At 33.2% G+C, this 27,706-nt stretch overlaps 5 protein-coding genes, 1 long non-coding RNA gene and 1 other non-coding gene across 10 annotated transcripts; 5 read left to right on the forward strand and 2 right to left on the reverse strand.

The window, feature by feature from the left end:
* Positions 1-316: 316 nt before the first annotated feature.
* On the reverse strand, positions 317-2,624 carry LOC108836351 (uncharacterized). 3 transcript variants are annotated; one of them, XR_001947109.2, is made up of 6 exons: positions 2,324-2,624; positions 2,036-2,152; positions 1,813-1,926; positions 1,625-1,704; positions 969-1,531; positions 317-890 (listed from the first exon to the last, which is right to left on the reverse strand). It is a non-coding gene; the product is annotated as an uncharacterized LOC108836351 (long non-coding RNA). The 3 variants fall into 3 exon arrangements; XR_001947108.2 differs by having other exon boundaries at positions 969-1,544; XR_001947107.2 differs by having other exon boundaries at positions 969-1,536; positions 2,324-2,623.
* Positions 2,625-3,195: 571 nt separating this feature from the next.
* LOC108819534 (uncharacterized) lies at positions 3,196-5,691 on the forward strand. The gene is made up of 9 exons (XM_018592590.2): positions 3,196-3,426; positions 3,512-3,755; positions 3,844-3,993; positions 4,291-4,348; positions 4,428-4,520; positions 4,672-4,770; positions 4,878-4,969; positions 5,210-5,269; positions 5,384-5,691. Exons 1-9 carry the CDS (start codon positions 3,251-3,253, stop codon positions 5,546-5,548), a joined length of 1,137 nt encoding a protein of 378 aa, XP_018448092.2. The 5' UTR covers positions 3,196-3,250; the 3' UTR covers positions 5,549-5,691.
* A 261-nt stretch (positions 5,692-5,952) lies between these two features.
* Positions 5,953-6,685, forward strand: LOC108819535 (uncharacterized). The gene has a single exon (XM_018592591.2). The coding sequence runs from the start codon at positions 6,183-6,185 to the stop codon at positions 6,540-6,542; it is 360 nt and encodes a 119-aa protein (XP_018448093.1). The 5' UTR covers positions 5,953-6,182; the 3' UTR covers positions 6,543-6,685.
* A 1,096-nt stretch (positions 6,686-7,781) lies between these two features.
* On the forward strand, positions 7,782-7,931 carry LOC130500587 (U4 spliceosomal RNA). The gene has a single exon (XR_008939206.1). It is a non-coding gene; the product is annotated as a U4 spliceosomal RNA (small nuclear RNA).
* A 4,214-nt stretch (positions 7,932-12,145) lies between these two features.
* LOC108819097 (cytochrome P450 71B14) lies at positions 12,146-15,646 on the forward strand. 2 transcript variants are annotated; one of them, XM_018592088.2, is made up of 3 exons: positions 12,146-12,313; positions 13,937-14,820; positions 14,938-15,646. In XM_018592088.2, the coding sequence occupies exons 2-3, from the start codon at positions 13,945-13,947 to the stop codon at positions 15,550-15,552; spliced, it is 1,491 nt and encodes a 496-aa protein (XP_018447590.2). In that variant the 5' UTR covers positions 12,146-12,313; positions 13,937-13,944; the 3' UTR covers positions 15,553-15,646. The 2 variants fall into 2 exon arrangements, with proteins under 2 accessions (XP_018447590.2, XP_018447591.2); XM_018592089.2 differs by lacking the exon at positions 12,146-12,313 and having other exon boundaries at positions 13,327-14,820.
* Positions 15,647-21,307: 5,661 nt separating this feature from the next.
* Positions 21,308-21,955, reverse strand: LOC108821644 (uncharacterized). Its single transcript, XM_056994385.1, has one exon. It carries the CDS (start codon positions 21,953-21,955, stop codon positions 21,308-21,310), a length of 648 nt encoding a protein of 215 aa, XP_056850365.1.
* Positions 21,956-22,450: 495 nt separating this feature from the next.
* LOC108821920 (anthocyanidin 3-O-glucoside 2'''-O-xylosyltransferase) lies at positions 22,451-24,103 on the forward strand. The gene has a single exon (XM_018594912.2). It carries the CDS (start codon positions 22,496-22,498, stop codon positions 23,900-23,902), a length of 1,407 nt encoding a protein of 468 aa, XP_018450414.2. The 5' UTR covers positions 22,451-22,495; the 3' UTR covers positions 23,903-24,103.
* Positions 24,104-27,706: the final 3,603 nt, after the last annotated feature.

A 27,706-nucleotide genomic window follows, 5' to 3' on the forward strand; every position in this document is an offset into this window, starting at 1 on the left:
GTAGAGATGGTTTTCCCCATTCAGTTAGAGATGGTTTAGAAGATGGGTCAACCGGTGGTTTTAAGATACGATTTGGAACATGTTAGTTGAGTTTTTTTTATGTCTTCTTTTTAAAAAATGATTCACTTCTTATTTGGTAGGTGGAAGATGGAGATTATTGTGGAAGAGATGTATTGATGTTTCTGCCGCTAACTACGTCCCTCAAAGGTTGGATTAATCATATAACTCTTGATACTCTGTTTTGACATTATCATCACTGGACATGAACAGCTGTAGTAGCTACATAGCACCATGCAATACTATTTGAGAGTTACTATGGCTGAAGAGGTATGTGATATCAATTTAAATGAAGTGCTTCAACAGCATACACTCAGCAGAGCATCCGGGATTATGATACAAAATGCCAAGTACTTGCAAATCACTACCAAAGCATTACGTATTCTATTGAAAATTCTAGTCTAACCAAATAAGTAAACTGTTTGAAATTCTTAACTAAAGCAACACTGAGAGATGAATACACAGCGTTTGCTCTGCTTTCAAAACACATGTTTAGAATGCTTTGCTTTCTGTAATTCATCACTGTTACTGTTACTGGTACTTTTATTTACCTCTTCAGCAACGTATACACAGCTTTTGGAAGATGCACCCACATCACTTGCAGAAGGCAGTGCCATTTTAGATTTGGCGGCAAGTGGGAGTTTGGGGGGGGGGGGGGGGGGGGAGTTGTTAAAGGTGGTAAAACTACTGCAGAGACAATTTAGAACAGTTACAGTCTGTGTCTTTCCTGAGAAGTTGTATTCTGACACTTTGACCCTGAACTTGTGTGCTTGACCAATGATATATATATTACAGTTTGGGGAGGGCAGGCATCTCATGGTCAGCACCAAGATCTGGATTGGCGTAACATTAATGGAAAAATAAAGTGAGATTACATGACTTGAGAGTTCTATAACTTGCTGTCAATTTACCTCAACGTAGTTGTCAACTATTTCCGAGGTAGGCTTTCAAGTCTCACGGCCTGCATTACCAAGTAGCACGGAAACAGCCTGGTCATTATTGTCGTAGAAAAAAACCTTAGCAGATTCTCCAAGCTCTCCCCAGGTAAACCTTTCATGTTCCTCCGATGTCACAGTTCACAAAGGAGAAACCAGTATCGTCATTCTCTTCACTTCTATGGTGAGCTGCAATGGCGCCGAATCTCTTTGCGTTTGAGCGGATATCACAGTCCTGTGGTGTTGTTTACACAAAACGTCAGATCAACATTGTGTACATATTTTTTTATATACAGAAAAAGGATTAAATAAAAAGATGAATGTGATTGTTGCATGGTAAAGCGACTTGGCGTTGCCGAAGATGAAATCGACACTTCCTTGGATGTGGCATTGGTAAAAGTAGTGAGAACCAGTTCCATCATTACGAGTGTCTTGTGATCCCAAAACCCTAACTTTATAGAACATTGCTTTGTCCCCTGTTACCCTTAGCGCTGCCGCTTGCTTCCCTTCCTCTCCCGCATCTGCCACCACCGTGTGTTCTGCACTAAAGTACTTGCGATCAAGAGGGAAATAAAGTCAAATTCTAGTCAAGACATAAATGGTTTTAGAGGTTAGAGTTCATATTTTTCAACCTTTGGACACATCAACAAAGAAGGTCCTCTGGTGGCCTTAGTTTTGCCGTCGCTGCAGGCAATATAATACCAAGCAGTCACTGCACATCATCAATTGTGGATAAGAATTCGAAAGACCTTCCTGCAATGGGATATCTACATAAATAGGGCTCTGTTTCCGAGTGAGTTATCTAGAGCTATAACTTTACCCTGTCGAATTCCTTTTTGATATAAGCATAGATTTGTCCAGCTGTTACTATCACAGCCTTAGTAACCTCCTCTGCATTCACCAGCTCTCTGCAATCTCTGGTTTAGAACCCAATCTGAGACAATATACAAATATAAGATTGGTCAGAGTCAAAAAAGAGAGGCTGAATTAGAATATTACTTGGAGTTGGCAATTATAAGCCTTTTGGGTCTACAAACACTAACCAGTTGAGTTAATCAATGGTGGGTTGGACATCGTAGTACATAAAAGACATGCGAGGATGACACTGAACTGAGGGCAAGGGTCTCTGTTTTTTTTTTTTTGAGATAGACGCAGGAAAACTGATTGACCAAACAGAAACATAAACGTTAAATGGAAATCAGCACATATTTTTTTGAAAAGCAATGAAAATTTAACAGTAGACATCAGGCTGACACTCGATATAAATTAAAATCGAAGCATAAAACACGTTAATGTGGGAGATGAATTAAATAAAAGTTTAGACATATTACCGTAAAGGCAACTCCTAAGTCCACAGTTAGCTTGGAAATCTTCGTGTGAATAGAGAGAGGCGGATATCGTCAATGACGGTGAGAACAGAGGTGTGGGAGAATAGCTTTTCAATTTTGGATGGATTTAGGTTTAGACGATGCGATTTATATAGGAAGAATCAATGGGAGGTGGAATGAAACAATAAAGGAGTGAGTAAAGAACATCATTGATTGACAAAGTAAGGGTAGCAGTAACCGCAATTACAGAGGAAACGAAGTGGAAGAGACGGAGTTTGACGACTGAACATAGGTTTAGGCCTATTATGTTAAATTTGTGCCATAACAATTTAAAAGCCAACGCCAAAGACCCGGTTTCACTTTTCTTTAGTCCAAAGCGATGGTGACATGGCAAAAACAAACTCTCTAATTGACTGATTTTTTAATATGACGTGGCATAGCTCAATGGAGCTTATATTTGCCTTTTAGTATTGTATTGATTAACATGAACTGTAATACGTTAGCTCTTCGAAAACGATACATTTAAGAAATAAAACATTTGTATTCATCGATTTACAATAGTGTTGCAAAATATTAAAACCATTTACCAAACAAACATTAATATAAAAAAACTCACGGATATTCATCTAGTGTAGTTTGTAAAGTTAGATTTTATAAAACTTATGGCTGTATCTTAAAAAGGAAATAAAGGAAACATGATGTTAAAAATATATAAAGGAAATATATCACAGTGACATCCGTGATAAGCACTCACACCGAGAGTATCTAACCTATAGTTAAAATAAAAATGACCAAGCCAATTTTTTTGGTTTTGCCTCTTCTCCAAGTATTTCATCCATGTGTATATATGTATGCATATAGCCGATCCATAAAAATATAAATATTTCAAAATTAAAGATTTTAAGAGGGTTTTAGTTTCTGCTTACCAAGATGAACCACATGCTCCGTTCCAGATCCGTGGCTACAACCGCCGTAAGATCCATCAGCTACCTCCGTCAGTCTCCCGCTCTTGTTCACTCACCACTACTCTCCGGCCCCACCGCCACCGCCGCTACTACCCCCGTCCGCCACTTCAGCTCTCCTGCTCCCGGTCATGCTTTCAACAGGTTAAAATCTAACTTAGTCTAGAATACTAGGAGGAGCAATCTTAGGGTTTTTTAGTGATGATACGTTTATGTGTTGTTATCGTAGCTACCAAATCAAGCCGCCGACGAACTGGGGAATCCGTATCGTGCCGGAGAAGAAGGCGTGCGTGATCGAGAGGTTCGGGAAATACGTGAAGACTCTGGACTCAGGGATTCACTTCCTTGTCCCAGGCGTGGATCGAATCGCGTATGTTCATTCCCTCAAGGAGGAAGCGATTCCTATTGGGAACCAGACTGCCATTACCAAGGATAACGTCAGCATCCACATCGATGGTGTTCTTTACGTCAAGGTTGCTTTTATTATTATTATCTTTGATTTTATTTAACTTTTCAGATCTATGATGAGTTTTTTTTTCTTTTGTGTGTTGTGTTTTGCAGATTGTGAATCCACATTTGGCGTCTTATGGCGTTGAGAATCCCATTTACGCTGTTATGCAGTTGGCTCAGACAACTATGCGTAGTGAGCTTGGGAAGATTACTCTTGATAAGACGTTTGAGGAGCGTGATACGCTGAACGAGAAGATTGTGGTTCGTCTTTTTTTGCTCTTCACTTGAGCTTAGTTTAGTGTCATGTTAAATGTGTAAACTTTTAGTGGGTGTTGTTGTTATATTAGTGCTGCTTTGCTCTTCTTTTAGTGATTGCTGGGTCCGAGTTTGAGTTTAGTTTGTGTTGGATAAGAGTTTCTTTATGTGTTTTGTAGTACCTAAGATTGCAGTTGATATTGTTTAGCTGTTTTGAGTTTTGAGTTTTACTTTGCAAGATAAGGGTGTTATGCCTTCATAGTTTATGTATATGGTGATTTTGAGACGAAATTATTCTTGCAGGAAGCTATTAATGTTGCTGCAAAAGATTGGGGTCTTGAGTGCCTTCGTTATGAGATTAGTGAGTACTTTTTTGATGGTTTTTTTGTTTTAATCTGGATATCCTTTTTGCATATTTATGTATTACCATGTGTATCCAGGGGATATCATGCCCCCTAATGGAGTGAGGGTTGCTATGGAAATGCAAGCTGAAGCTGAACGTAGAAAGAGAGCTCAGATTCTTGAGTCTGAAGGTAAATTTCCATGGCTTATCTTTGCAAACCTATGTTCTGTGGTTGAACAGTGTGCTTGCTACAGCTTAGTTTGTTCAAGTTCCTGGCTCGAAAGTACAGAATAAAGCCTGCTCAATTTGTTTCTCATAATTTGTTATAATTACTTGTATAGGAGAACGCCAAGCCCATATCAACATCGCTGATGGTAAGAAAAGTTCTGTGATCTTGGAATCAGAAGCTGCAAAGATAAACCAGGTCAATCGAGCATCAGGTTTGTATTAACTATATAGTAAGCCATGAACACATCATAGTAAGATTGTCAAGCCATTCTTCAATTTGTTGCATCACAACATCTTTTTTTCTTGTATTGCTTTCCAGGTGAGGCAGAAGCAATAATAGCTAGAGCGCAAGCCACGGCCAGGGGGCTGACCATGTTGTCTCAATCCCTCAATGAAACTGGTGGAGTGGAGGTTAGTACATCGTTGCTTTACATGATTTCCCACAATTTTTCAGCTTAATGAGTTACCAAATCAATTTGCACGAATTGTTAACTTAGTAATTCAAATTTAGTTTGGTTTCACTCCTGTAGCCAATGTATTGAGGCATCCGCATCTAACCTGTTTTACTAGACTTGCAAATATTGAGTGTCAAGTAAACTGGTTTTGCTTTTAAAATTGTGAACTCATGCTTAATATTGGTGCAAAATGCAGGCTGCGAGTATGAGAGTTGCGGAGCAATACATTCAAGCTTTTGGCAACATTGCTAAGGAGGTAAACCATTATTTTAGAACTAAACATACTGTGCCAGATTCTTCTGCTTTATGTTTAGATATTTTCCTCCCTTGGTAGATAATCTAATAGCCTAATATTTCTGTTCACTATTAGGGTACAACAATGCTGCTTCCGAGTTCTGCTGCAAATCCTGCTAACATGATAGCTCAAGCTTTGACAATGTTCAAAAGCCTCGTCCCCAATGGTGGTATCCAGGAAACTTCAGCAGTGGAATCCTCTTCTAAATCAGCGAAGACGTGTGGTAAAAGAAAGAACTAGGAAACAATAATAACTCTTTTGACATAGGAACAGCTTTTGAGTATGACATGAGAAACAGTTATCTTACCTTTATTTCTTTTCTGCAACCAGAAAACAGATGTAAACTCTAGTTTCTGAAAGGAGCTTTTGCACCTGTTTTGGTCTTTTGGGTTCTTTGTCTTTTACATCTTTCATTTCAATTCAAATTGCTTATTTGTTTACCTTGTAAAAACATCCAACTCTAGTTCCGGTGTTCTTGTTTCTTGTTGGTTAGTATTGTGGAGTGTCTAATGGCACAGGGAGAGTTTGTGTCAGACAAGTTATTTGGGCTGGAGAGGGCTAAAAAAGAACGGTGTAGAAAAAGTTTAAGTTCCTTCTGTTGAATAGGTCGTTGACAGAGAAGAGCCTCAAAGAATCTACGGTGAAATGAAAAATTTAGTCATTTTCTTGAAATAGCATTGGTCTTAGTTGTCTATACAATACTATATATATCTCTTTGATGTCTTGTCCTACATTTGCTCAGCCCTCTAATAAGAAAATAAATAGTTTTGGCTTTTAAATAAAAAAGGATTTGAAAAGGAGTTCATTGTTGGCTCCACAGTTCTTCCCATTGTAATTTGTATTCGTTTCAAACCGATTCTTTCTTTTTAACACCATGGGAGGCTGTGCGAGCAAACCTAAGGAGTCTGATATCCTTGAAACCTCTGTCACGACTGAGAATGTTGTTGTTGAGTCCAAGAACGTTGAATCCGAAGTCGTGTCTCAGGAGAAGGCAGATGAAGTTGTTGCAGAGAAGAAGGAAGAGTCTGCTGTAGATGGAGCAGAGACACAGAAGGAAGCTGAGGCAGACAAGCCTGCCGAGGCTGAGCCAGTTGCAGAGGCTGTGAAGACCGAAGAAACTAAAGAAGCTGCGGTCGAAGCTGTTGATGAGAAAGCTTCAGGTGAGACTGAGCCACCAAAGCAAGAGGAGGCTACACCAGCCAAGGACACCGAAGAGCCTCTTGTAACCCTTTGATTTTCATATTCATCTCTCACAAATCTCAATCCGTTGTAATCAACTCTGTAATTTGTATTTCTCACCACTATTGTCTTGCTAATGTTCCCACTTGTTTGTGATTTATGATCTCCTAAAAATATTTATCACATTGTGATTCTTCTTTTTCCGATATCATTTTGCAACTGTGCTATAGTGGTTAGAAGAAACTCTACAGGAAACAAAAACAGACAGAAGAGAGAGAGGTCTTACTTCAAATAGGGCATATTGTGAAGTCAGGCCTTAGTCCTTCCTAAAACTATGCCGTTGGTGCAAGAAAATCTCTTGGTGAAGCAAGACCCATTAGCACCTTCACACAATCAAATATAAATATTCTCACTTGTTTATTAAGGTTGAATCCAAAATGGACCACTCAGAGTACCTACCTATTGGTCCAAGATCAGGAAGCTGGAAATGAACAAACCACGTGACTTCCCGCCCGTCAGGTATATTTTATGGAAAATTTGAAACCTTTAAGGTAATAACAGCAATTTCACCAGGAGATACCAAAAGCATTCCACATTTCGGTTTCAACCTATAGCTCTAAAAGTGTGATAATTTCCTCACAAAATATGAGCTCTGTACCCAATATTGATGGTACACAAAATAAGTAACTTACTACCAGCCTGGGGGAACGAACAAGAAGTCACCATCTGGGTTATAGTCTTACAAAAGGCACAGTCTTTCACTCCTTTGTTAGCAGTGTACCTTCAAAGAACAACACTGATCTATCATTGGTCTAAATCAAAGACATCAGACCATGACCAAAAACAAAAATCTTTGCATGTAATGGCGGAGAAAGGAGCTTCCACCTCCACAGATAGTGTATATAACCCATCAATGAAATCAGTAGACGAATCAGTTCCTCAGACCTCAGCACCGAAGCTGAGGCATCGCCTCTGCGTAGAGACCGTAAGGACAAACAAGAGGACTGTTCTGCGAGTTTCTCTCCCATGGAATGTTGCTGACGTGGCATTTGGATCAAAGAGGAAAGAGACGACGTCTGGTTTTCAAACTCCTCTATGGATGGATTCTCCAGCGTGGCAACTCATTTACGTAACTTTCTATTAGTTGCCTTTGTTAGATATATATGGGCTTTTAATAATCAGGCCCAGTTTTGGTTAAATCAGCTAAGTTCACGCGTCCCACATCGGAAGATGTACACAAAGTCATGGGTTTTGTTCGACTATAAAATGAAGAGACGTTCATCATCTATAACTCATCTTTGCGCTTGGGGCAATGACGCAGCTAATGAGGTACTAACCGAGGCGCGTCTATTGCTGGTTGAAAACTATTTCCAAACCCCTCCTGGGCCTAAGCTTGTCTTGGGCCTTCGAGAATTTCTGGAAGGGCTCCCTTCGGGGTAAAGCTCTACAATTCCAAGTTTAAGTTTTCTTTGCTTTCTTGCATAATTTGTTCTTCTAAAATGTAGGAGAATCCCAGAAAAGACAATGGTAAGCCTTTTCCTGTATATATGTGCTAGCGTTTATGGTTTATGGTCACGACCCTACTTCAACACGATCTGTGCAACAAGTTTGTACTTACGTATCCTTGCTTTCTATTAAACCCTTATGGATGTTAAATCACCGTGTTAGAACGTCTACGATCATCTTTTGATAGGCTTGTTAATTACTGTGGAAGATTGTTACTTGGTTTGGCTCTGTATTTGCCTAGGTGGTCGTGCAGCCGTCTGACTGTTAAAAGTTGGAGCAGAACGAAAGCGAATCGAACTAAACGTCCAGTTAGCTATGTTATTCATTATTTCAATGCAAGTTAGCTATGTTATTCATTGTTTCAATGCAAGTTAGCTATGTTATAGGTTGCGCGCAAGCTTCATCGGATATCCGCTTCCCGCTTCGGAATTAGAATCGGAATCGAAATTTTGTGGAAGTTTACAGGGTCTCGTTTCCAAAATGCTTCCAAAATATTCTTTTAAAAAACATGTTGGAAGCTTGCGATTCCGTTTTAGAATTATGCTTCCGTTTAAAAAAAACACAATGTCATAAATCAATAAAAATATAAAATCAAATACTATAAATTATTTTTATGCACTGAGACTTTTATTAAAGATATAATGTATATTCAAATATATTTTGTCAATTTTTTATGAAATATTAAAAATAATTAATATAATAATTTCTTTTAAATTTACTTTATGTGTATTTTCCCAGTTTTAATATGAAACCATTTCATAATTATTATAAATAAATAAATGTTTTATTTTAAATGTAAGTTATATAATTTTTATTCCTGAACTTTATAATATTTTTTTTATATATATGTAATATGGATATACGCTTCCAACATGTAACTGCTTCCTAATTTTTTAATAAATCTCGCTTCTGCGCTTCCATACGATTCTAATATTACGTACTCGCTTCCAATTTCCATGTAAGATAGGCAAGTGTGTCCAAGTGACATTCAACAAAAGCGTTTTGATGAAATGTTAGAGAGAGATGATCAATTTATTCAGTTGTCCTCTTGTTGTTTTAAGAATTCTAAGAAACTGCGCAGTGTAATTTTTTTACTATGAAAATATAAATCGAAGTCAAGTCAAGGCGAAATGGAACTTTCTTAGGACAGACAACTCCATATGATTCTTCAAGATCAACATATTATGCTTCCGTTCCTTTGGAAAGCTTCCAATCGAAAGGGTAAAGAAGAATTAAAGTCTAAAAATTAATCAAATATATATTCTACGAAAGAAAGTCCTATACAAAAATACTCATGCGGATCAGATACTAGTTGAAATTACTGATAATACTCTTGTCATATCTAAATTTTATTTGTCCAAATATATAGTTAGTTGTATAAACAAGAATTTATTGAAAAGAATGTGAATATATAACTGAAAGATGATTTTTAAAAAATCCAAATCAACTGAACCAAGTTTATCTCTATAGAACACAAAATATGATGGACTTTGGTTATCCCCTTTTTATTATTTGAGGAGAACTTTTAATAATAAACTATGCTCTATGTATGATTAACAATTTTGTCATTGGTTATGTGTCTTCACTAGAATCCATCTCACATCTTTTATTGAATAACCATCTCTTACCTAGACTAATTATATGTCAATGTCATTGCCAACTAAAACTAGAATGAGATTATAGTATATGTTTCATTTTATGCAACTACAGTATGTGTTGCCATATTCAAATTGCATTTCGGTTTTGATCATCCACAAATGGAAATAACCATTTTCTTATCTCTTTTTTTTAAACGCTGTTCTCATTCAATCCAAGAAAGTTTCAGAGTTTACAACCTATGATGAGAGCAAACAAACCAGACCAAAAGGTCGGTTAAGACTGCTGCCACCAGGGCAAAAAAAACAACATAGAAAAAAAAAACAAAACAAGACACCACCAATATGCAGCATTCCAAGACGTCTTATCCAAAAAGGATGAAAAAGATAATATGTCACTTTATTGCAGACTGTGGCAAAGAGTAAGGCAACGGTTCCAACTTCCACATACCCTTTCGAGCTGAGAAGAGGTTAGCTTGTTGCTGCTTCTTGATTAGCAAGTGGTGTAGCCAAAAGGATTTCCTGAATAACCACACGACTGCTAAGAAAGTCCTTAATAACCATTTTCTTATCTCTATCCCAGTGACTATAATCGAAATACACCAATTGTTTGATATATTTCTGATGTAATATTGTATAAAAGTTATTTTATTATTAGTTAGCATACTAATTGTATTTTTATATTATATATTATATAATACTAAATATTTATTTACGTATGAGATTAACATCTGCATCTTCATGGATCTGTGTAATCATATAATCACAATGTTCTTTTAATCTTAATTTGTGTTTTAAATAGACAAATAATTATTGAGTGGTAGTACAGAAAAATAAAAAATGAATTTCATAGTAAGTTCATGCAATCCTTTAACTTAACATATACTTTATAGTTAAAACGAAAAAATATAATTAATTTTTATGTCCAGAAAATAATAAAGTACATAAAACAATATGTTTGTATTATTACTCTATTTCATATGTTTGCATATACAAAATGTAAATGGTAATAGATGGAAATTATTAACTGATAGTACATAAAATTAAAAAAAGAAGTCCATAGTACGTTTATGCATTCCCTTTAACTTAAGGATAATTGAGAAATCTTCATAAATGTTAATTGAAAAATGATTAGATCAGTTCATGAATTTATGAAATTGTACGAAATTAACATCATTTATGTCTTAATTAATTACAAACACACTTAATGTATGATAACTTCAATGAAATATTACTAATTATTGTATGCTAAATTTCTTCCAATCCCCTAACTTTTGCAATAAGACTTTTTGATTACGAAATTAACATAAATAGTGACAAATATTAAATTTAGAAATTTATATGATTCTTTCCGGTTAAGTTTAAAGTCAAATATCATGTTCTTTACGATTATAAATGATATATGACATTTTTAAGGACAGAAAAATATATACAATCCATAATTATGTTCTTTTATAAAACTTTGGTGTGACATTAATTTTGTTTAATATTTTTGTATTTTATGTGATATGTGACATTTATGATTGTGCTTGGACAATGTAAACTTGATTATATTGTAAAATCAATATGTCGTATATAAAAAAGTTAAGCGCAATCTTGAGTGATTGTAAAATACATTCAAAAATGAATGATATATTAAATTTATTTCAAACCCTTAACTTTTGCAAGAATTTTTTTTTATCACGAAATTAACATAAATGATGATAGACATTAAATTTGGAAATATATATAATTCTTTTCGGTTAAGTTCGAAGTAAAATATCATTTCTAATATGAACTTCCTTTAAATATGGATATTTGTTGATAGGACTTCGCTGATTTACAATCCACCAGTTCGAATTTCCTGAGACTTGAGCCACTCGATTCAGCTTCTAATCTTCTTAGATATTGGGAATTAAGTTAGTTAACCAAATCTGGATATCTTAAGTGATGAAAAGAGAGATCGAATTAAATAACCGAACTATAGCCTCTTATCTCGTGGTCCGTCGAAATGTTTTAGTAAAAACACGCTTTTTGAAATATATAAATTGAACGAGGTCTATATATATTTAATATGTCACTATTGCTTTTTCCTTTACAATATCTATAAACTAAATTTTATAATTTTTTTTTAGTTTATTCACTCCACGCAGGACGCGGATATCACCTAGTATATTTTTATTTTAAAATTCTTGTTATAAAATAATTGATTTGGAGTAGTTGGTATTAATAAAAATCTATGAATCTGATCAACCAATTTTTTTTTCGAAACACAAATCTGATCAATCAATTATAACTTAACGCTTGTGTTAATTATATATATTTAAAGAAAGTTTGTTGATTTTTACTTTCTACTTGATTGGTTTAAAATAACTACATCATTAAAATTGACCCCATTTTCTTCTCGTTCAACTTGTTGATAGAGTTGAATCTATTCAATACAAGTTAATTGCGTATCTGTTTTCTCTTTTTCTTGTTCTCTTTTTGAGCACCACCATCATTGTGATTAATAGTTGAGTAACGTATTCAACAATTTTATTGTACATAATCTAATAAATTATGCTGGACGCTAATGTATATTACAACGTCTTCTCAATGCCAAAGCTGTATAAATATGTTGCCACTGCCTGCTGCGTGTAACACGATTATTCTACAACAGAAGTAAAATACAACTTCCCCTTTCAGTCTCTCTCTCTCTCTCTCTCTCTCTCCCTCGAAAATCTTCAGTACTGTATAAGATTTGAAGGTAATCTTACCAGACACCATCTTTCTATCTATACTATGTAGATGTTTCAATATATAGCAGAAGAAATTCTTATTCTCTCTACTATTTTAAATATACGTGTTCTTCACTTCTTTCTTTGAGTGCTGTAAAGAAAATTCAAATTTAATCTGATGCTGACATAGGGCAGGAATGATGGTTTGATTGTCTTAGTTCTGTAGATTTAATTTCACTTACCATGTTTACTTTGTTGGGGATTAATCTGACTTAACATGCTTGGGGGTTATATTGGTAATAGAATTCTTATGAATTTTGAAAATTTTGAGAATCCATTGTTATTGGTTCTTGGATTTCAAAAATCTTAATAGAATCCATTGTTATTGGTTTAAGAATTTTCAAAATCCATTCAAATGATTTGTTATTCAAAAAGTCTTGTTATTATTGATTTTCTAATTCTAAACAAATTCATTGTTACTGGAGATGAATTCTATTTATTTTTACTCATAAGAACCAACTTTCAAAATATCAAATATATCCATGTGATTTTCAAAATCAGTGTGATAACTCTTTTAATTCATTACACCTTAAATCCAAAATATATGTCCGAACTTATAATTTATTACATTTTATGTACCTTTACATTTTTGAATATATAATTATTATTATATTATTTTATAATTTTTGAATATATAATTATATTTATAAATATTTAAAATTTGAAAATTTGAAAATAGTTTGAAATTTTATTTTCACATTTAAAAAGGAACTTCCTTTAAAAAAATTGAAAAATCCAAAATTTTATATTAATTTTCGAATTTAATTATTTTTATTGTTTCTTTATTACTCTTTTATATCTATAAGACAAGTTTGCCTCTTTAGTGAAAACTCTTTTGGTAAGCCTAATTGATGAAAATCTATCAACTCTTAAAATTCACAAACTCTATACAAATTCATCTTCCAATAACCCCCTCTTATTTTGTAAAAAAAATGCTTATTTTGTGTATTTATTCTAGGGGTGGGAAAAAAAACCGAACCGTACCGAGTCAAACCGAATTAACCGAAACGAACCGAGTCAAAACCGAACCAAACTAGTAATAGTTTACTTCGATAAGAAAAATTCTAGAACCGAATTAACCAAACCGAACCGAACCGAAACCGAATCCATAAAATAACCGAAGTGCCACTCATATTACTTATAGTATTTATATTATGTTCAAAGATAATAATCTAGAATAAGTAGATTACATTTAATATTTAGTTTTATGTTTGGTTTCACGTTTAAACACAGAAATTATTGATTTAGTTCTATATTGGATTTAGTTCACATAATTTATTTTTTATTTTCACCAACATGATGATTTTATGACCATGCGTTGATGTTTCAAAACATGATTTCTTTTAAAAGAACTAAACTAAGAAAATTCGATTAAACCGAACCGAAACACAAACTGAACCGAATACAAACCAAACCGAACCCAAACCGAACTAAATATGGTTTACTTCAACTTAAAATTTTCTAGACCCGAATTAACCAAACTGAACCGAACACGAACCGAATCTTTAAAATAACCGAAGTGCACACCCCTAATTTATTCACTTAACATATGCTAATATTTATGTAAAAGAATAACTATGCCTTTTGTGTAGGAAGCAAAATGAGTTTGTGGTATATCATCGTAGCAATAATATTCTTTGCATCTGTACTCGTTGCAAAGAAAACCAGAAAGACAGAGAAAAATCTGCCTCCTGGACCACCAAGACTTCCTATAATTGGCAACTTGCACCAATTAGGATCCAAACCTCATCGTTCCATGCTCAAGTTATCTGCAAAATATGGATCTCTAATGTCCCTCAAATTCGGAAACGTGTCAACCGTTGTGGCGTCAAGTCCGGAGACAGTGAAGGATGTCTTAAAGACCTTCGACGCAGATTGTTGTTCGCGACCTTTTCTGACTTATCCTGCAAGAGTTTCATACAATCTAAATGACCTCGCCTTTTCTCCATATAGCAAATATTGGAGGCAAGTACGGAAGATGACGGTTATTGAACTCTACACAGCAAAAAGGGTCAAATCTTTTCGACATATAAGAGAAGAAGAAGTTGCTTCCTTCGTCGATTTCATAAAGCAATCTGCCTCACTGGCCAACCCGGTTAACATGAACAAGACGTTGATGAAGTTGTCTGGGAGTGTGATTTGTAGAGTCGGATTTGGGATGAATCTTAAAGGGAGCAAACTCGAGAATACTTATGAGGAAGTCATTCAAGGAACCATGGAGGTGTTGGGGAGTTTCGCTGCAGCAGATTACTTCCCGGTCATTGGTAAATTAATCGATAGGATCACAGGGTTACATAGCAAATGTGAGAAGGTTTTTAAAGCAATGGATGCATTTTTCGAACAAGCTATAAAGCATCACCTAGAAGATGAGAGCCTTAAGGATGATATCATTGGCTTGCTCCTCAAAATGGAAAGGGGAGAGACTGGACTTGGGGAGTTTCAACTTACACGAAACCACACCAAAGGAATTCTTCTTGTAAGTAATGAAAACTTCTCAATCTTTATTAATTTCATTGTTTACAAAAAAAAATTCATTGTTTACGTGTAACGTGTTGCATGAAGTTTAAATCTTTTTTTTTATTGATTATTACAGAATGTGCTTATTGCTGGAATAGATACTTCTGGCCACACGATAACATGGGTGATGACTCATTTGATTGCTAACCCAAGAGTTCTGAAGAAAGTCCAAGCAGAGGTGAGAGAAGTTATAAAAGATAAAAACGATATCACAGAAGAAGATATAGAGAAAATGGAGTATCTCAAAATGGTGATTAAAGAAACATTTAGGATAAACCCACTTGTGCCGATTCTTGTTCCAAGAGAGGCTTCGAAAGATGTAAAGATGGGAGGTTACGACATTCCAAAAAAGACATGGATCCATGTCAACGTATGGGCTGTTCACAGGAATCCAAAGATTTGGAAAGATCCAGAAGCTTTTATCCCCGAGAGGTTCATGGACAATGAGATAGACTACAAAGGTCTAGATTTTGAGTTGTTGCCGTTTGGTAGTGGAAGGAGGATGTGCCCTGGTATGGGTATGGGTATGGCTTTGGTACACTTGACTCTTATCAATCTTCTTTACTGTTTCGATTGGAAGCTTCCAGAAGGAATGGAGGCAAAAAATGTAGATCTTGAAGAATCATATGGACTCGTCTGCCCTAAGAAAGTTCCACTTCGCCTTATCCCAGTTATAACAACATGGACTTGACTTCAATGTATATTTTCATGTTAAAAATGTATCCTTTAGAGGTTTTTAAAGGTCTTACCAATATCAATAATCATTGAAGAAATTCTTTGATGAATCCACCGATCAGCACATTATCTCCGTAACCATAACTTTTTATGACCGTGGCCATTGGTTCGACTAGTCTAACAAATTAATGAATCTTCAAGAGCATGTTAATTTGAGAAATATTATTAGTGATACTCGTTAATAGAGCTAAAAGAATAGCTTGCACTGCAATTTTCTTAAGATCGATGTCCACTTTATTCGGTTTGCCAACATTTTCTTTATATGTTACACACAATTGCGTCGACCGATTCTTCTTAGAAAAAACAATTTTTTTTTTCACTTGACAATAGTTTGCAATGATCACTGGTGGACATCCTGATATATTGATCAACTTGTAGCATCACTTTCTTTGATACCAAAATCTTTCAAACCCTTCTCCATAACTCTTCTAAGGTGGAGCTTGACTCCAAAACTAGTAAGGTTTCTACTTGCTTTTCTTCAATAGATAATCCCCATCTTGTAGCTACACTCAATTCCCATACACCATATGAAGCATACATATGTATCATGGAAGAAAAATTTGTGAAAAATCAAGAGAACTTATGATCGATTAAAGAAGAATGGCTTATGGTCAATTTTTTTTTGTTTTTTTTTGTTTGGTAAAGAAAATGGATTTATCGTATATGAAAATACAAAATATTTTCAAATTTCTAGTAACTATCCCATATTTTAAGATATTTGGTCTTGAATATATCCATAGAGTATATATTTTCTTCGGTGTAGAAACAAGACAACCAGTTTGAAATTAATTCTACTATCCTTAGATTTGTGAGGCGTTTGTAGATTGCTTATTCCTATAAATTTAGAGTGATATGTTAAGCATAAAATCTGCTCTATTAAAATAGAGTCCTAAATTTATCTACCATTGAAGTTATCATTTAAGTTTTGGACTGTTTCAAATTGGTTAGGGTGCTACATAATTTATGGACCATATTGAATTAGTTACAATTAATTGTATTAGACAATTAAATTAAACCAGATAACTTAAATTAAATCAACAATCTACTATATTATAAGTAAACCAAACAACTTATGTTCTATTAAATCAATCCTCCGAAATTTTTAAATTAGTCATGAAAAGAGAGTGCATGAGGAAGGGCGACTAAGGCTAATAAAACCGAGAGTTGCGGTTTTAGGATTATGTACGTTTGATTTGATCTAGATTGAAAACGTGCATCGACCAAATCTTTGCGTATATATATATATATTTGCAAAACATATATATATATATACATATGGATCAATATAGAATACTCATTCGAGTTTAGTTTGGATCTAATAGAGTTTCACATTTTTGGATGAAAGAATTCAGCCTCATTTGAGTACTTGTAAATTTCGGTTCTGGATCTTTGCAGATTCGTATAACCTATTTAAATTATTTTAAAATATTTTTAAAAAATTCTCAAAATCTAAGAAAATAATACATAACACATGAATTTAAATAATGTATGACAACTATAACATTTACATAAAAATTAATTAGATTGAATATTTGGATGAAAAATCAATAGATATTGTAAATACTTTTGGTATTTTGGTATTGATTAGCTATTATATATATATATATATATAATAATTGACTATTTGTATATATTTTCAAGTATTTTGGTCAATTTCAAAATATATTATATATTTAAAATATTTTTGGATATTAATTCTGAAAATAATTAATATATTTAAGTATAAAATTTTGATTCTGATCGATTCGGATATCCGAAATATTCCGGTTCAGATCGGAGTTTGATTCCAATTTTCTAGATACCAAATTTCAATCTCTAGCCAGTTTCGGTTGGATTCGTAATTATTTTTTGGACCGGATTTGCTTTGATTTATCAGGTGCAGGTTTTCTCCCAAACCCTCTATATTTCGTTGAATATACTTGTGGTTTGCTGTTTGTAGCATTTGTTTGACTTAACTCTCAGTCACATTAAGATCATTCATAACAGAAAAAACTAAGAGGTTATAAATGTCAAAAAAATATATCATTTTTAAAGGGCAAATTCAAATGTCTCATCCTCTCTCCTCTCTCGAGAACTTTTCGTATTTTAAATATTTCCTTTTTAGCTTTTTAGTATAAATTATATATAAAAGTAGCCTTGGTGATAATGTCATTTTCAAAAATGTAGTCAGCGGATTTCACTTAATTATGGGAAATATAATTAAAAGAAAATATACTTCACTTTTACTTTTTACTATAATTATATATTTATTTTATAATTAAACAATTCCCAGATCCATTATTTTAGAATATTAATCAGAGATTTATTTTGAGTATATTATTTAGTTTTTAAAATTTAAACCATATATTACATTACCAAATCTAAACAATCTAATCTTAAAACTACATTAAATATATAATAACTAATTAAATTTGAATAAGAAAAGGAATATTCAGTCGAATGTACTAAATTATAATAACTAAAACTCTGAACTTCCTTATATTTAAAAAAAAAAAATTATTTGTGGGTAACAACTATTTTTACTATTTTACAGAGATTTTTTTCAAAAATTTAGTATAAATATATTTACATTCTTTAAATTAGAATCAGTATATTCAAACTAATCATTACACACGTAAGTTATCTTCACATGATATTACACACACAAGTTATCTTCCATTGAACTTTTCATGTTTACTACATAAGTAATAAAATCAGATTTGATTGCTCACTATATTAGTAACACAAGTCCAAGCAACAAAACATTTAATCTAGCGGTTTAACATTCATAATAATTCAATTTACCGATTTTATAAATCAAACAACAAAAAAATATAATCCCCGCGTTTTAACGCGGGTCAAAATCTAGTATGTATTTAAAAAATATTTAGATACCCTTGATATATGTAGATTACTTATTCTAAGCAAAGTAGATTGACTAGCAAAAATGGAGTTTAATTTTCACTAAGCCATTTTCTGTAAATATAAATCTACAGTGAGAACAAAATCAGAAATTTTTAATTAACAAATTCTATAACCTATATATATATATATATATATATTTCAGTTGTTCTTGTTTTGGTAATATTATCTTATATAGAAGTTACAACCTCAATTCATGTGTGATTTTTAAAAAATAGACCATCATTTAAAATCAGTTATCATTCATTTATTATTAATAATATATCACTCTTAATATAACCATCGCCTCCAACAAAATCGGATTGGTTAACAAACCAATATTTGATTCCTTATTATTATTTGATTTCTTATTAAATATAATCTTAATATTCAAATTTTGAATTTTTGATTTTCTTTTCCTTACCATCAATCCAAATATTTATGTATATATAATGAAATTAAGATTGTGCGGATCGAAATCTAGTTTATTTTATTAATTTTGATGAATAAAAAAGATGAGAAAGTCAAAAATAATACAAAAGAGTTTTATTAGGACAAAGGAGGTGAATATTTGATCTATATAACCAAGTTTTCCTTCTTCCTTTTTTATCAAAGTGCACGCATGCGTTACTCTTTCCCCATGTTCGAAAATGCGGCGCCGAGGGACCTATACTCGCCGGAAAAATGCTCCACGGTCACCAAGCGTAGCGATTTGATGTTATTCGGTTACTCAATCGGTGAAAATTAAAAAGTTCGTCATTTTGTATATTTGAAGCTCAAAATCACATGTTCTATTGTAGATCTGTTATATTTCATTAGAATTAATAAGATTAAGAAGAAGAAACAAAGAAATCGTAAAAAAAAAAGGAAAACGGCTCTGGAATTTGCAGGTGGAATGTTGAAGACGAGGACATGTTGGTCATTTGACATCATTAAACCTAAAAAACAAAAAAAAGACCAAAACAAACCCTCCCCGTTTCGAGCAGAGGTCTGGCGTAGTAGACAAACTAATATTAACCACTGGACCAAGTATCAATTACTATATTTTTGCACATATTTAATATATAACGGCTTAAATAATATAAAAACCCCTAAAACTACTCCCCGATTAATCTCCGTATAATCTCCGAATAATAGATTCGGCTCTAGGCGCTACCTCACCGCACGCGTTATGCCTAGCGTAATTTTGAACATTGCTCTTTCCCCTTGGGCAATGAGAGTTCTATTTTGGATTAACTAAGGAACCTCCAAGTCAAAGGGATTTTATATTCTGATGGTGACGAATCTTTAACCTAGGTCCGCTCATTCATTATCTGTAAAAGAAAATCATTATCCACCTTTGAAAAGGTTATTCTAGTAGAAAGGTTCCGCTCATTCATTATCTGTACAAGAAAATCATTATCCACCTTTGAAAAGGTTATTCTAGTAGAAAGGTCCCGTATTCCTATTTCTTTCCATCTTTTGTTTTTCTTTCTATTTGGGTTCATTATTATTTTTTGTCTTTCTATTCTAGAAATTCTATAAAACTATTATTTGATAAATTAATAAACACTACAAATTAATAAAAAAAATTATTTCAAATTGGTTTAGTGATACAAATCAATAAAATAATAAAATATTTTTTTAGAAAGTCCTATGTAAATATATGGTCCTATTTAAATCATAATTAATAATAATATATGTACATTTTGTACAAGTATAAACTAACATTGTTAGTTTTATATTCACTATGAAACTATCTCTATTGTCGTAACAATTAATATATTTTAATAATATTTAGTGAAATTATATCTAAAACCACATTAAATTTCTATAAAACGTAAAAATACATACCAAATAATATAATAAAACAATATAAAGTCAAATTTCTAAAATTTAATTAAACTATATACAGTAAAATAAACTATTTTTATTTATAAATAAAAATATTCAAACATCTAATTTTTTATAAATTAATAAATACTTAATTTTTTTAAAACACAAAAAATGATGAAATTAGAAAACTACCTATGATGTGACAAGTTTGATTTCTATCAACTAAAACACCATGGTGTAGGATTTAGGGTATTCACTTAATTAGGATATAAATTTTATGTATTGATGCAATTTCTCATTAATAAAATATCATAATACCAATATTATTAATTTATATAGTTTTTACTTCAGATTGATAGGTACAACAATTCTGGTTCAAGGTCCAGGATTCGTATGAAAATTGATATTTCATTACCAATAATAACAAGTGTTTATACGTTTTTACAATCTTACAATTACACAAATAATATTACTATTTTTAAATGATTCTTGATTAATATATAGGCGATACCGTGTTTCCTCTCTACTAAACGGCATACACCTATTTTGGAATGGTTTAGAGATAAACTCCCATCAATTCTTGAGTTTAAAATTATAATAATTTAACTTTTTGTAAAGGAAAGATACTTGATCAGCTTAAGCTATTAGAAAGATAGTCTTAGTTACAATATAATAGTATCTTAAGCAATCTTTCTTCACAAAAATACTTCTAAGGTTTATTTTCCGTATGAAATATCCACATCGTTTTTTGGCTCTCGTCACGATTTTCCTTCGATATGATAGGATCTAGAAACATACAGCTCGAGTTAGCCTTAGTATTGGTGGAAGGAAGATCTAAGATTGCTTGATCAGAATGTGATGATCTATGGTTTGGGTTTTTGACAATGTAGTTTTTGAATAAGTTTTCTTTTACTAGAATATTTCATTGGAATACATAAACTATTGAGAAAGTATGAAGTAGAAGCTGTAAGTAAGTTGACTCAAAGCATTTTTCATGATTGCCTCTATTACTAACTTCACTTGTGTGTAGGTGCTGCTGCGTTGATGATGGGAGAACAACTTTCTTTAAGAAGACGAGGGAAGAATGGATTTAGTGGAAACATACGTGGCCAGCATTTTGCATCCACAGCTGAAGCTGCCTTACAACACACTGGTCCAACATTATCAAACTTTCCAGTGAAAACTGATTTGTAAATTTCAGTTACACAACCTTGAACACTGGTAAGTGATGACCAACATTTTGTGAGATCGACCGGAGAACTGGGAAGAGAAAACCCAGGAATAGTAGGGAGTTGATGAGGCCTGGTGTGTGTGAGAACAGCTCCGTTGATACGAGCACAACTATTCTTGAGAAGAGGAGGAAAGAACGGATTCAACGGAAACATTTTTGGCCAACACTTATCATCCACATCCATAAACGCCTTGCAACACGCCAGTTTAATATTCCCAAACTTACCGGTTACAGCAAATTTGTAGATGTCAATTACACAACCTTCAACACTGAAGAGAGATGACCAACATTTTGTGAGATCTATAGGGGAGCCAGGAATGGAAGCAAATTGTGGTGTCACTTGCACCTCGGCCAAGCCCGGCTGCAATAGAATAGTGGCACATAGTGTCACAATGAGAATCATTGATACTAGAGCTTGGATCCTACCTTCCATCTTGTCTAATGTTTTTATGCTGTTCTATTGAGGATATAGTTTCTTAATTGGAATGGTGTAAGATATCTAAAGAAGCAAGCAATTTATAGAATGACATAACACATGAGTACACACTGAATTTGAGTCCGAGGGTTACAGTCTGAGAGTTAAAACGTATTAACGTAACAACATTCGATATAATACATGTACGGTTTACACAACAATAACTCGTTGAACAAAAAAAACTTACAACAAACAAATTGTAGGCGTTTAATTAAGAAAAAGGGCCATTAGTTTAAATGGGCTGAGTCTTCAAAGCCCAAGGCATAACACATCAAGTCCGGTCTTGTCTTTTTGTTTGCTGACACGATACCATCTCGTGTTGCACTTACCACTTACCCGGTAGCTATACTTGCCGAGTCACTTCTTAGCCATCACCAGGAGTGACCCACCAATCCGTGGTTCGTGTATTTATTTACATCAGAAACACGCAAACACATAAGAAAGAAGAAAATATATAGTAAAAAGAAAGTACAAAAAGCTAGAAGAAAAAACAAATCAATGGGTGATTTTGGATCCAATGGACCATCAAGCATGAGCATTCTAATGTATCCGTGGTTAGCATTTGGCCACATGACTGCTTTTCTTCACCTCTCCAACAAGCTTGCAGAGAAAGGACACAAGATCGTTTTCTTGCTTCCCAAGAAAGCTCTAAACCAGGTCAAACCTCTTAACCTCTACCCAAATCTCATCACTTTCCACACCATCTCAATTCCTCATGTCAAAGGGCTCCCTCCCGGTGCTGAGACCAACTCCGACGTACCCTTTTTCTTGACCCATTTGCTTGCGGTTGCAATGAACCAAACCCGGCCCGAGGTAGAGACAATTCTGCGTACAAACAAACCGGATTTGGTTTTCTACGATTCCGCTGATTGGATACCTGAAATCGCTAAACCGGTTGGTGCTAAAACCGTTTGTTTCAATACCGTGAGCGCTGCGTCAATTGCACTAACTCTTGTCCCTGCTGCGGAGCGAGAGATCATTGATGGGAAGGAAATGTCAGCTGAAGAGTTAGCTAAACCGCCTCTAGGTTACCCGTCTTCAAAAGTAGTGTTACTTGCGCACGAAGCAAGAACCCTAAGCTTTGTATGGAAGAGGCACGAGGGTATTGGTTCGTTCTTCGATGGGAAAGTTACGGCCATGAGAAACTGCGACGCGATCGCTATTAGGACTTGCCGTGAGACGGAAGGCAAGTTCTGCGATTACATCGGTAACCAATACAACAAACCGGTTTACCTGACCGGACCGGTACTCCCAGTAGATGAACTTGATAAGCCTTCCTTAGAGCCTAGATGGGCGGATTGGTTAGAACAATTCAGTCCTGGTTCTGTTGTGTTCTGCGCTTTCGGTAGCCAACCCGTTGTAGACAAGATAGATCAATTTCAAGAACTCTGTTTAGGGCTTGAAGCAACCGGTTTACCGTTTCTGGTAGCGATTAAGCCTCCTTCTGGTGTGTCAACGGTGGAGGAAGCGTTACCTGAAGGGTTCCAAGAGAGGGTTCGTGGACGTGGCGTTGTGTATGGAGGCTGGGTTCAGCAACCTTTGGTGTTGAACCATCCTTCTGTGGGATGTTTCGTTAGCCATTGTGGGTTTGGTTCGATGTGGGAGTCTTTGATGAGTGATTGTCAGATGGTTTTGGTGCCGCAGCACGGTGAACAGATACTGAACGCGAGGCTGATGGCAGGGGAGATGGAGGTGGCGGTGGAGGTTGAGAGGGGAGAGAATGGGTGGTTTTCGCGGAGGAGCTTGGAGGATGCCGTGAAGAGTGTGATGGGTGGAGGGAGTGAGGTTGGTGAGAAAGTGAGGAAGAACCATGAGAAATGGAGATGTGTTTTGAGTGACTCTGGGTTTGCTGATGGTTATATCAGCAAGTTTGAACAGAACTTAATTGATCTTGTGAAGTCATAAATGTTCATTTTAGTCTTTCCACTTAGTTCGGTTTAATTTGATTATGTTTTGAGTTTGAGTCTTGGTTTGAAATTATATTTGTAAAACATGTTTTATTTCTTCGCAATTCTCATAAAATTAGCTGATTATGGAATTTCTTCCAGAAGCTAATAAATCTATATTGTATTCCCTGTATGGAAATTATTAACAAATTTAAATGTCTTTGTGGATATTAAGTTACTACAACCTTACTTTCTATGATATTTATTCTAGTTTTTAAATTAAAACAGAGGATTAGCTTGTAAGAAAAACGACACAAAATTTAATCAGTGGGCAATCGTAGAATTGGTATTGTCGTTACATTTCCATTTTCAGTTAGTAATGCAAAATTATTTTTCTTGTGGTTAGGAGCTCCACTTCCACTTTACCTTGCTTGCAAGAACAAATGATTTCAACTTCTTGTGTCGTTTTTCTATAAAAAAAAAGATCCAAGAATAAAGGCAGGCGTTAGTCTTCTAATTGCAATCTTGTGTTCTACATTACAGAGCTTAGATTGGGACCTTTTTCACTGATATTAAACCTTGGGTTTGACTTTGATCTGAATCATAATTTGTGGTATCGAAACCTCACGTATCATCCATTTTGCTTTTGTACCAAACCACCTTTTAGTATGAAAAGCACAAAGTCTAAGAGCAGGAAGGCAGGGTGCCACGTTTGGGAAGAAGGCTAGACCTTGACCATATCCACTTTTTTTTTCTTGTTTAAAGGAATCGATCCATGGTTCCAACCTCTTGTATTTTTTTCCTATTTATAAAACAGCCAAAGAATAAAGGCAGGCAAACATACTTGCAATCTTGTTTTTAAAATTGCAAGGACTTGATTGGGACCTCTATCACAGTCAGTCTCCTTTTGATATCAAAACTGAATATGTTCTTTCGTTACTCGATCCTTCTAATATCATTGCTTTCTTTGTTGAGACATCATATTGTTTGTGTTGCGTTGAAACCTGAGAATATCATATGAGGATTTGAAGTACATCTTCCCAAAAAGTTAAATCCTAAAAAGCTTCTGAATTAAAATTCTTAGTTTGTGTGGAGTGTTGTTAGATAATGATTATAGCTAATGACTAGGTAATGATCCGCGCCGCCCGGCGCGGGGTGAAAGAAATAAAATATTTATGTTACATTTTTATAATTTGTTTTGGAAAATTACTTTTATATTATTGACTTTTCACATAATAAAAATTTGACTATATATATATATGCATAGAATCCGAAAATGTATTAAAGGCCATTTGGATCAAAAGATTAACCAAGAAATATTAAATAATTTTTACATTCGAGTACATTTATTATAAAAACTTACAAATATCAGTAAGGCTGTGATTGTTTAGGATTTTGACTGCTATGAATTTTAGACTGACGATTTTACAAAAAACAATTAGCTGTGGCTTTTATAGCTGTGGCTTTATAAAAAAAAAAAGTCACAGATTCAATTTTTTAGAAAAAGTAAAGAAACGTGAAGGAAAAAATGGAAGTTGAAACTTTGAATGTTTTTAGGAACTTCGAGAGATTTTCTTAGGAAATCCAAAGTGTGATTGGTAAAATTATTGACTTTAAAACTTTAGATAATTATAAAGTCTTTAAAGCCTTTAAAAATCCCCAATCAAAACTTAAAACTCGCTAAACTAAAAACATAAATGAAACTGAGTTTTATCGTATAAAATAGGTTAAATTAGTGGTTATAATTTATCTATCTTATTAAAACAGGAACATTACAATTTCTTTTAGGTGGATTTTTAAAAGTGGACCTCATATATTTAAATTAAATGTCTCATTTTTTATATATAATACGTAACATAGTCTAACTTTGCATTGATGTATTTCCTTAAATACAATTCTTCTTTTTGTCCATATTCCATATATGATTTTTACATTTATTACATGTCGATTTAAATAAGATATATACTAAGAATACTAAAAAATATTAATCGTTCTATAATTACCCTATACAGTTCATTTTAAATTGATCAGATTTTAAATTGATCAGTATATTTTCATTGGCCATATTAATTTTATTAGTACGAATAACATTAGGTAGATAAGTCATAGACACATACATAAAGATATGACTATTCTTATAACTACGTTGGGCCTAATCTACTTTCTAAAACAAATAACACATAGCTTCATATATTGTATAGAATATAGTAATATTGTATAGTATTATACTTATACAATAATACTAATAACAAACCAAACTGAAATATAATATATATCAAAAATGCTTTGAACCATTACACACAAAATATATTAGACCTAAGAGATAAAATTCGCTTTGAAATTACGTAATAATTATTTTAAAAATTAAATTTCGTAATGTACAAAAAAACATAAGTTTTATATAAAATTTTGTGTTACAATAAAAAGACACAACTCGTGCTTGCAAAATGTTATTTTTACATACGAAAAACAGTTTTGATATTGTTCTTTAAACACAAAATTGAATTATACAAACTCGATACTACATAAAACTAAACAATATAGAATACATTTTAAAAATAAAACTCGTGCGGGTGTGCATATGTTTATATAATATATAAATATATTATGTTACACATATTTTCATATAAATAATACCCCAATGTAAGTTTTGTATGATAAATGTTGAAAATACAAAATATATAGCACTATATATTTTAAATAATACAGAAAAAATCTACTTTACGTTATTATAAAATTTAAAAATCAAATTTAGTAATTAAACACATTGCTTACTTAAACACATTAGTACACATTGTTATTTATCAAAATTTTATATTAATACACATTGGCGATCATGTATAACATTTAATAAAAACAAAATAAAAAAAAATGACTCCCGCTCGGTCGAGCGGGTCATGATCTGGTTCTCATGCAAAACAGTAGATGTATAGATATAAATTTTTTTGTCGACAATAAGTTTTCATTGATACTGCCCAATGGACAACAAGGAGATTTTACAAGCCCAAGATCACTTTCATACAACATCTATCTTATTAAAACAGAAGTACACATATAGAATACCCCTTAGTTTTCAGTGTTATTTACAATTGCATGCCACTGAGAATTAAATTGAATTTCCTATTTTAATGCTTGTCTTTTTCAGTTATATTAATGTGTTTCTTTTTCTTTCCTATTTTAATGATTGTCTTTTTCAGTTAGATTAATGTGTTTTTTTTCTTTCCTATTTTAATGTTTGTCTTTTTAGTTAGATTAATGTATTTTGTTTTTTATTCTTCAACAATTAATGATATTTTAAAGTTGTCTTTTTTTTTTCAACTTAAAGTTGTCTAAACTATTTTAAAATATAAACAATAGTCAAAATTAAACATATAAAGTAGATAAACAATAATCAAACACCAAAAATATTTAAAATATATATTTACTCTCCATCCAAATATTGAAGTTCAACCTGTTTTTTAATTTTTAATTTAGGTATTTTGGCTTACATTACTCAAATTTATATGTTTTAAAAAATTTAAAGTATATATAAATTTTGAAAATTTTGAAATAATTCAAATGGGTTATCCGTATCCGAACCGAACCCGCAAATACCCGAATTAAATCGAAACCAAAATTTATAAGTATTTAAATGTTGCTGAAATCTTTAAACTCAGGAATCTCAAACACAAATAAATTTTAACCGAATCAGTGGGTATCCAAATACACATCCCTAACATAGTCAATGTAAAACGATCAAGTATTACAAATACATCATTTAGTATAAATAAATAAAAACTGAAACAGAAAATTAATACCCGTGCGGTCGCACGGGTCAAGATCT

The sequence above is a fragment of the Raphanus sativus genome, chromosome 9 (assembly GCF_000801105.2).
Source record: "Raphanus sativus cultivar WK10039 chromosome 9, ASM80110v3, whole genome shotgun sequence".
In the NCBI taxonomy this organism is placed as follows: Eukaryota; Viridiplantae; Streptophyta; class Magnoliopsida; order Brassicales; family Brassicaceae; genus Raphanus; species Raphanus sativus.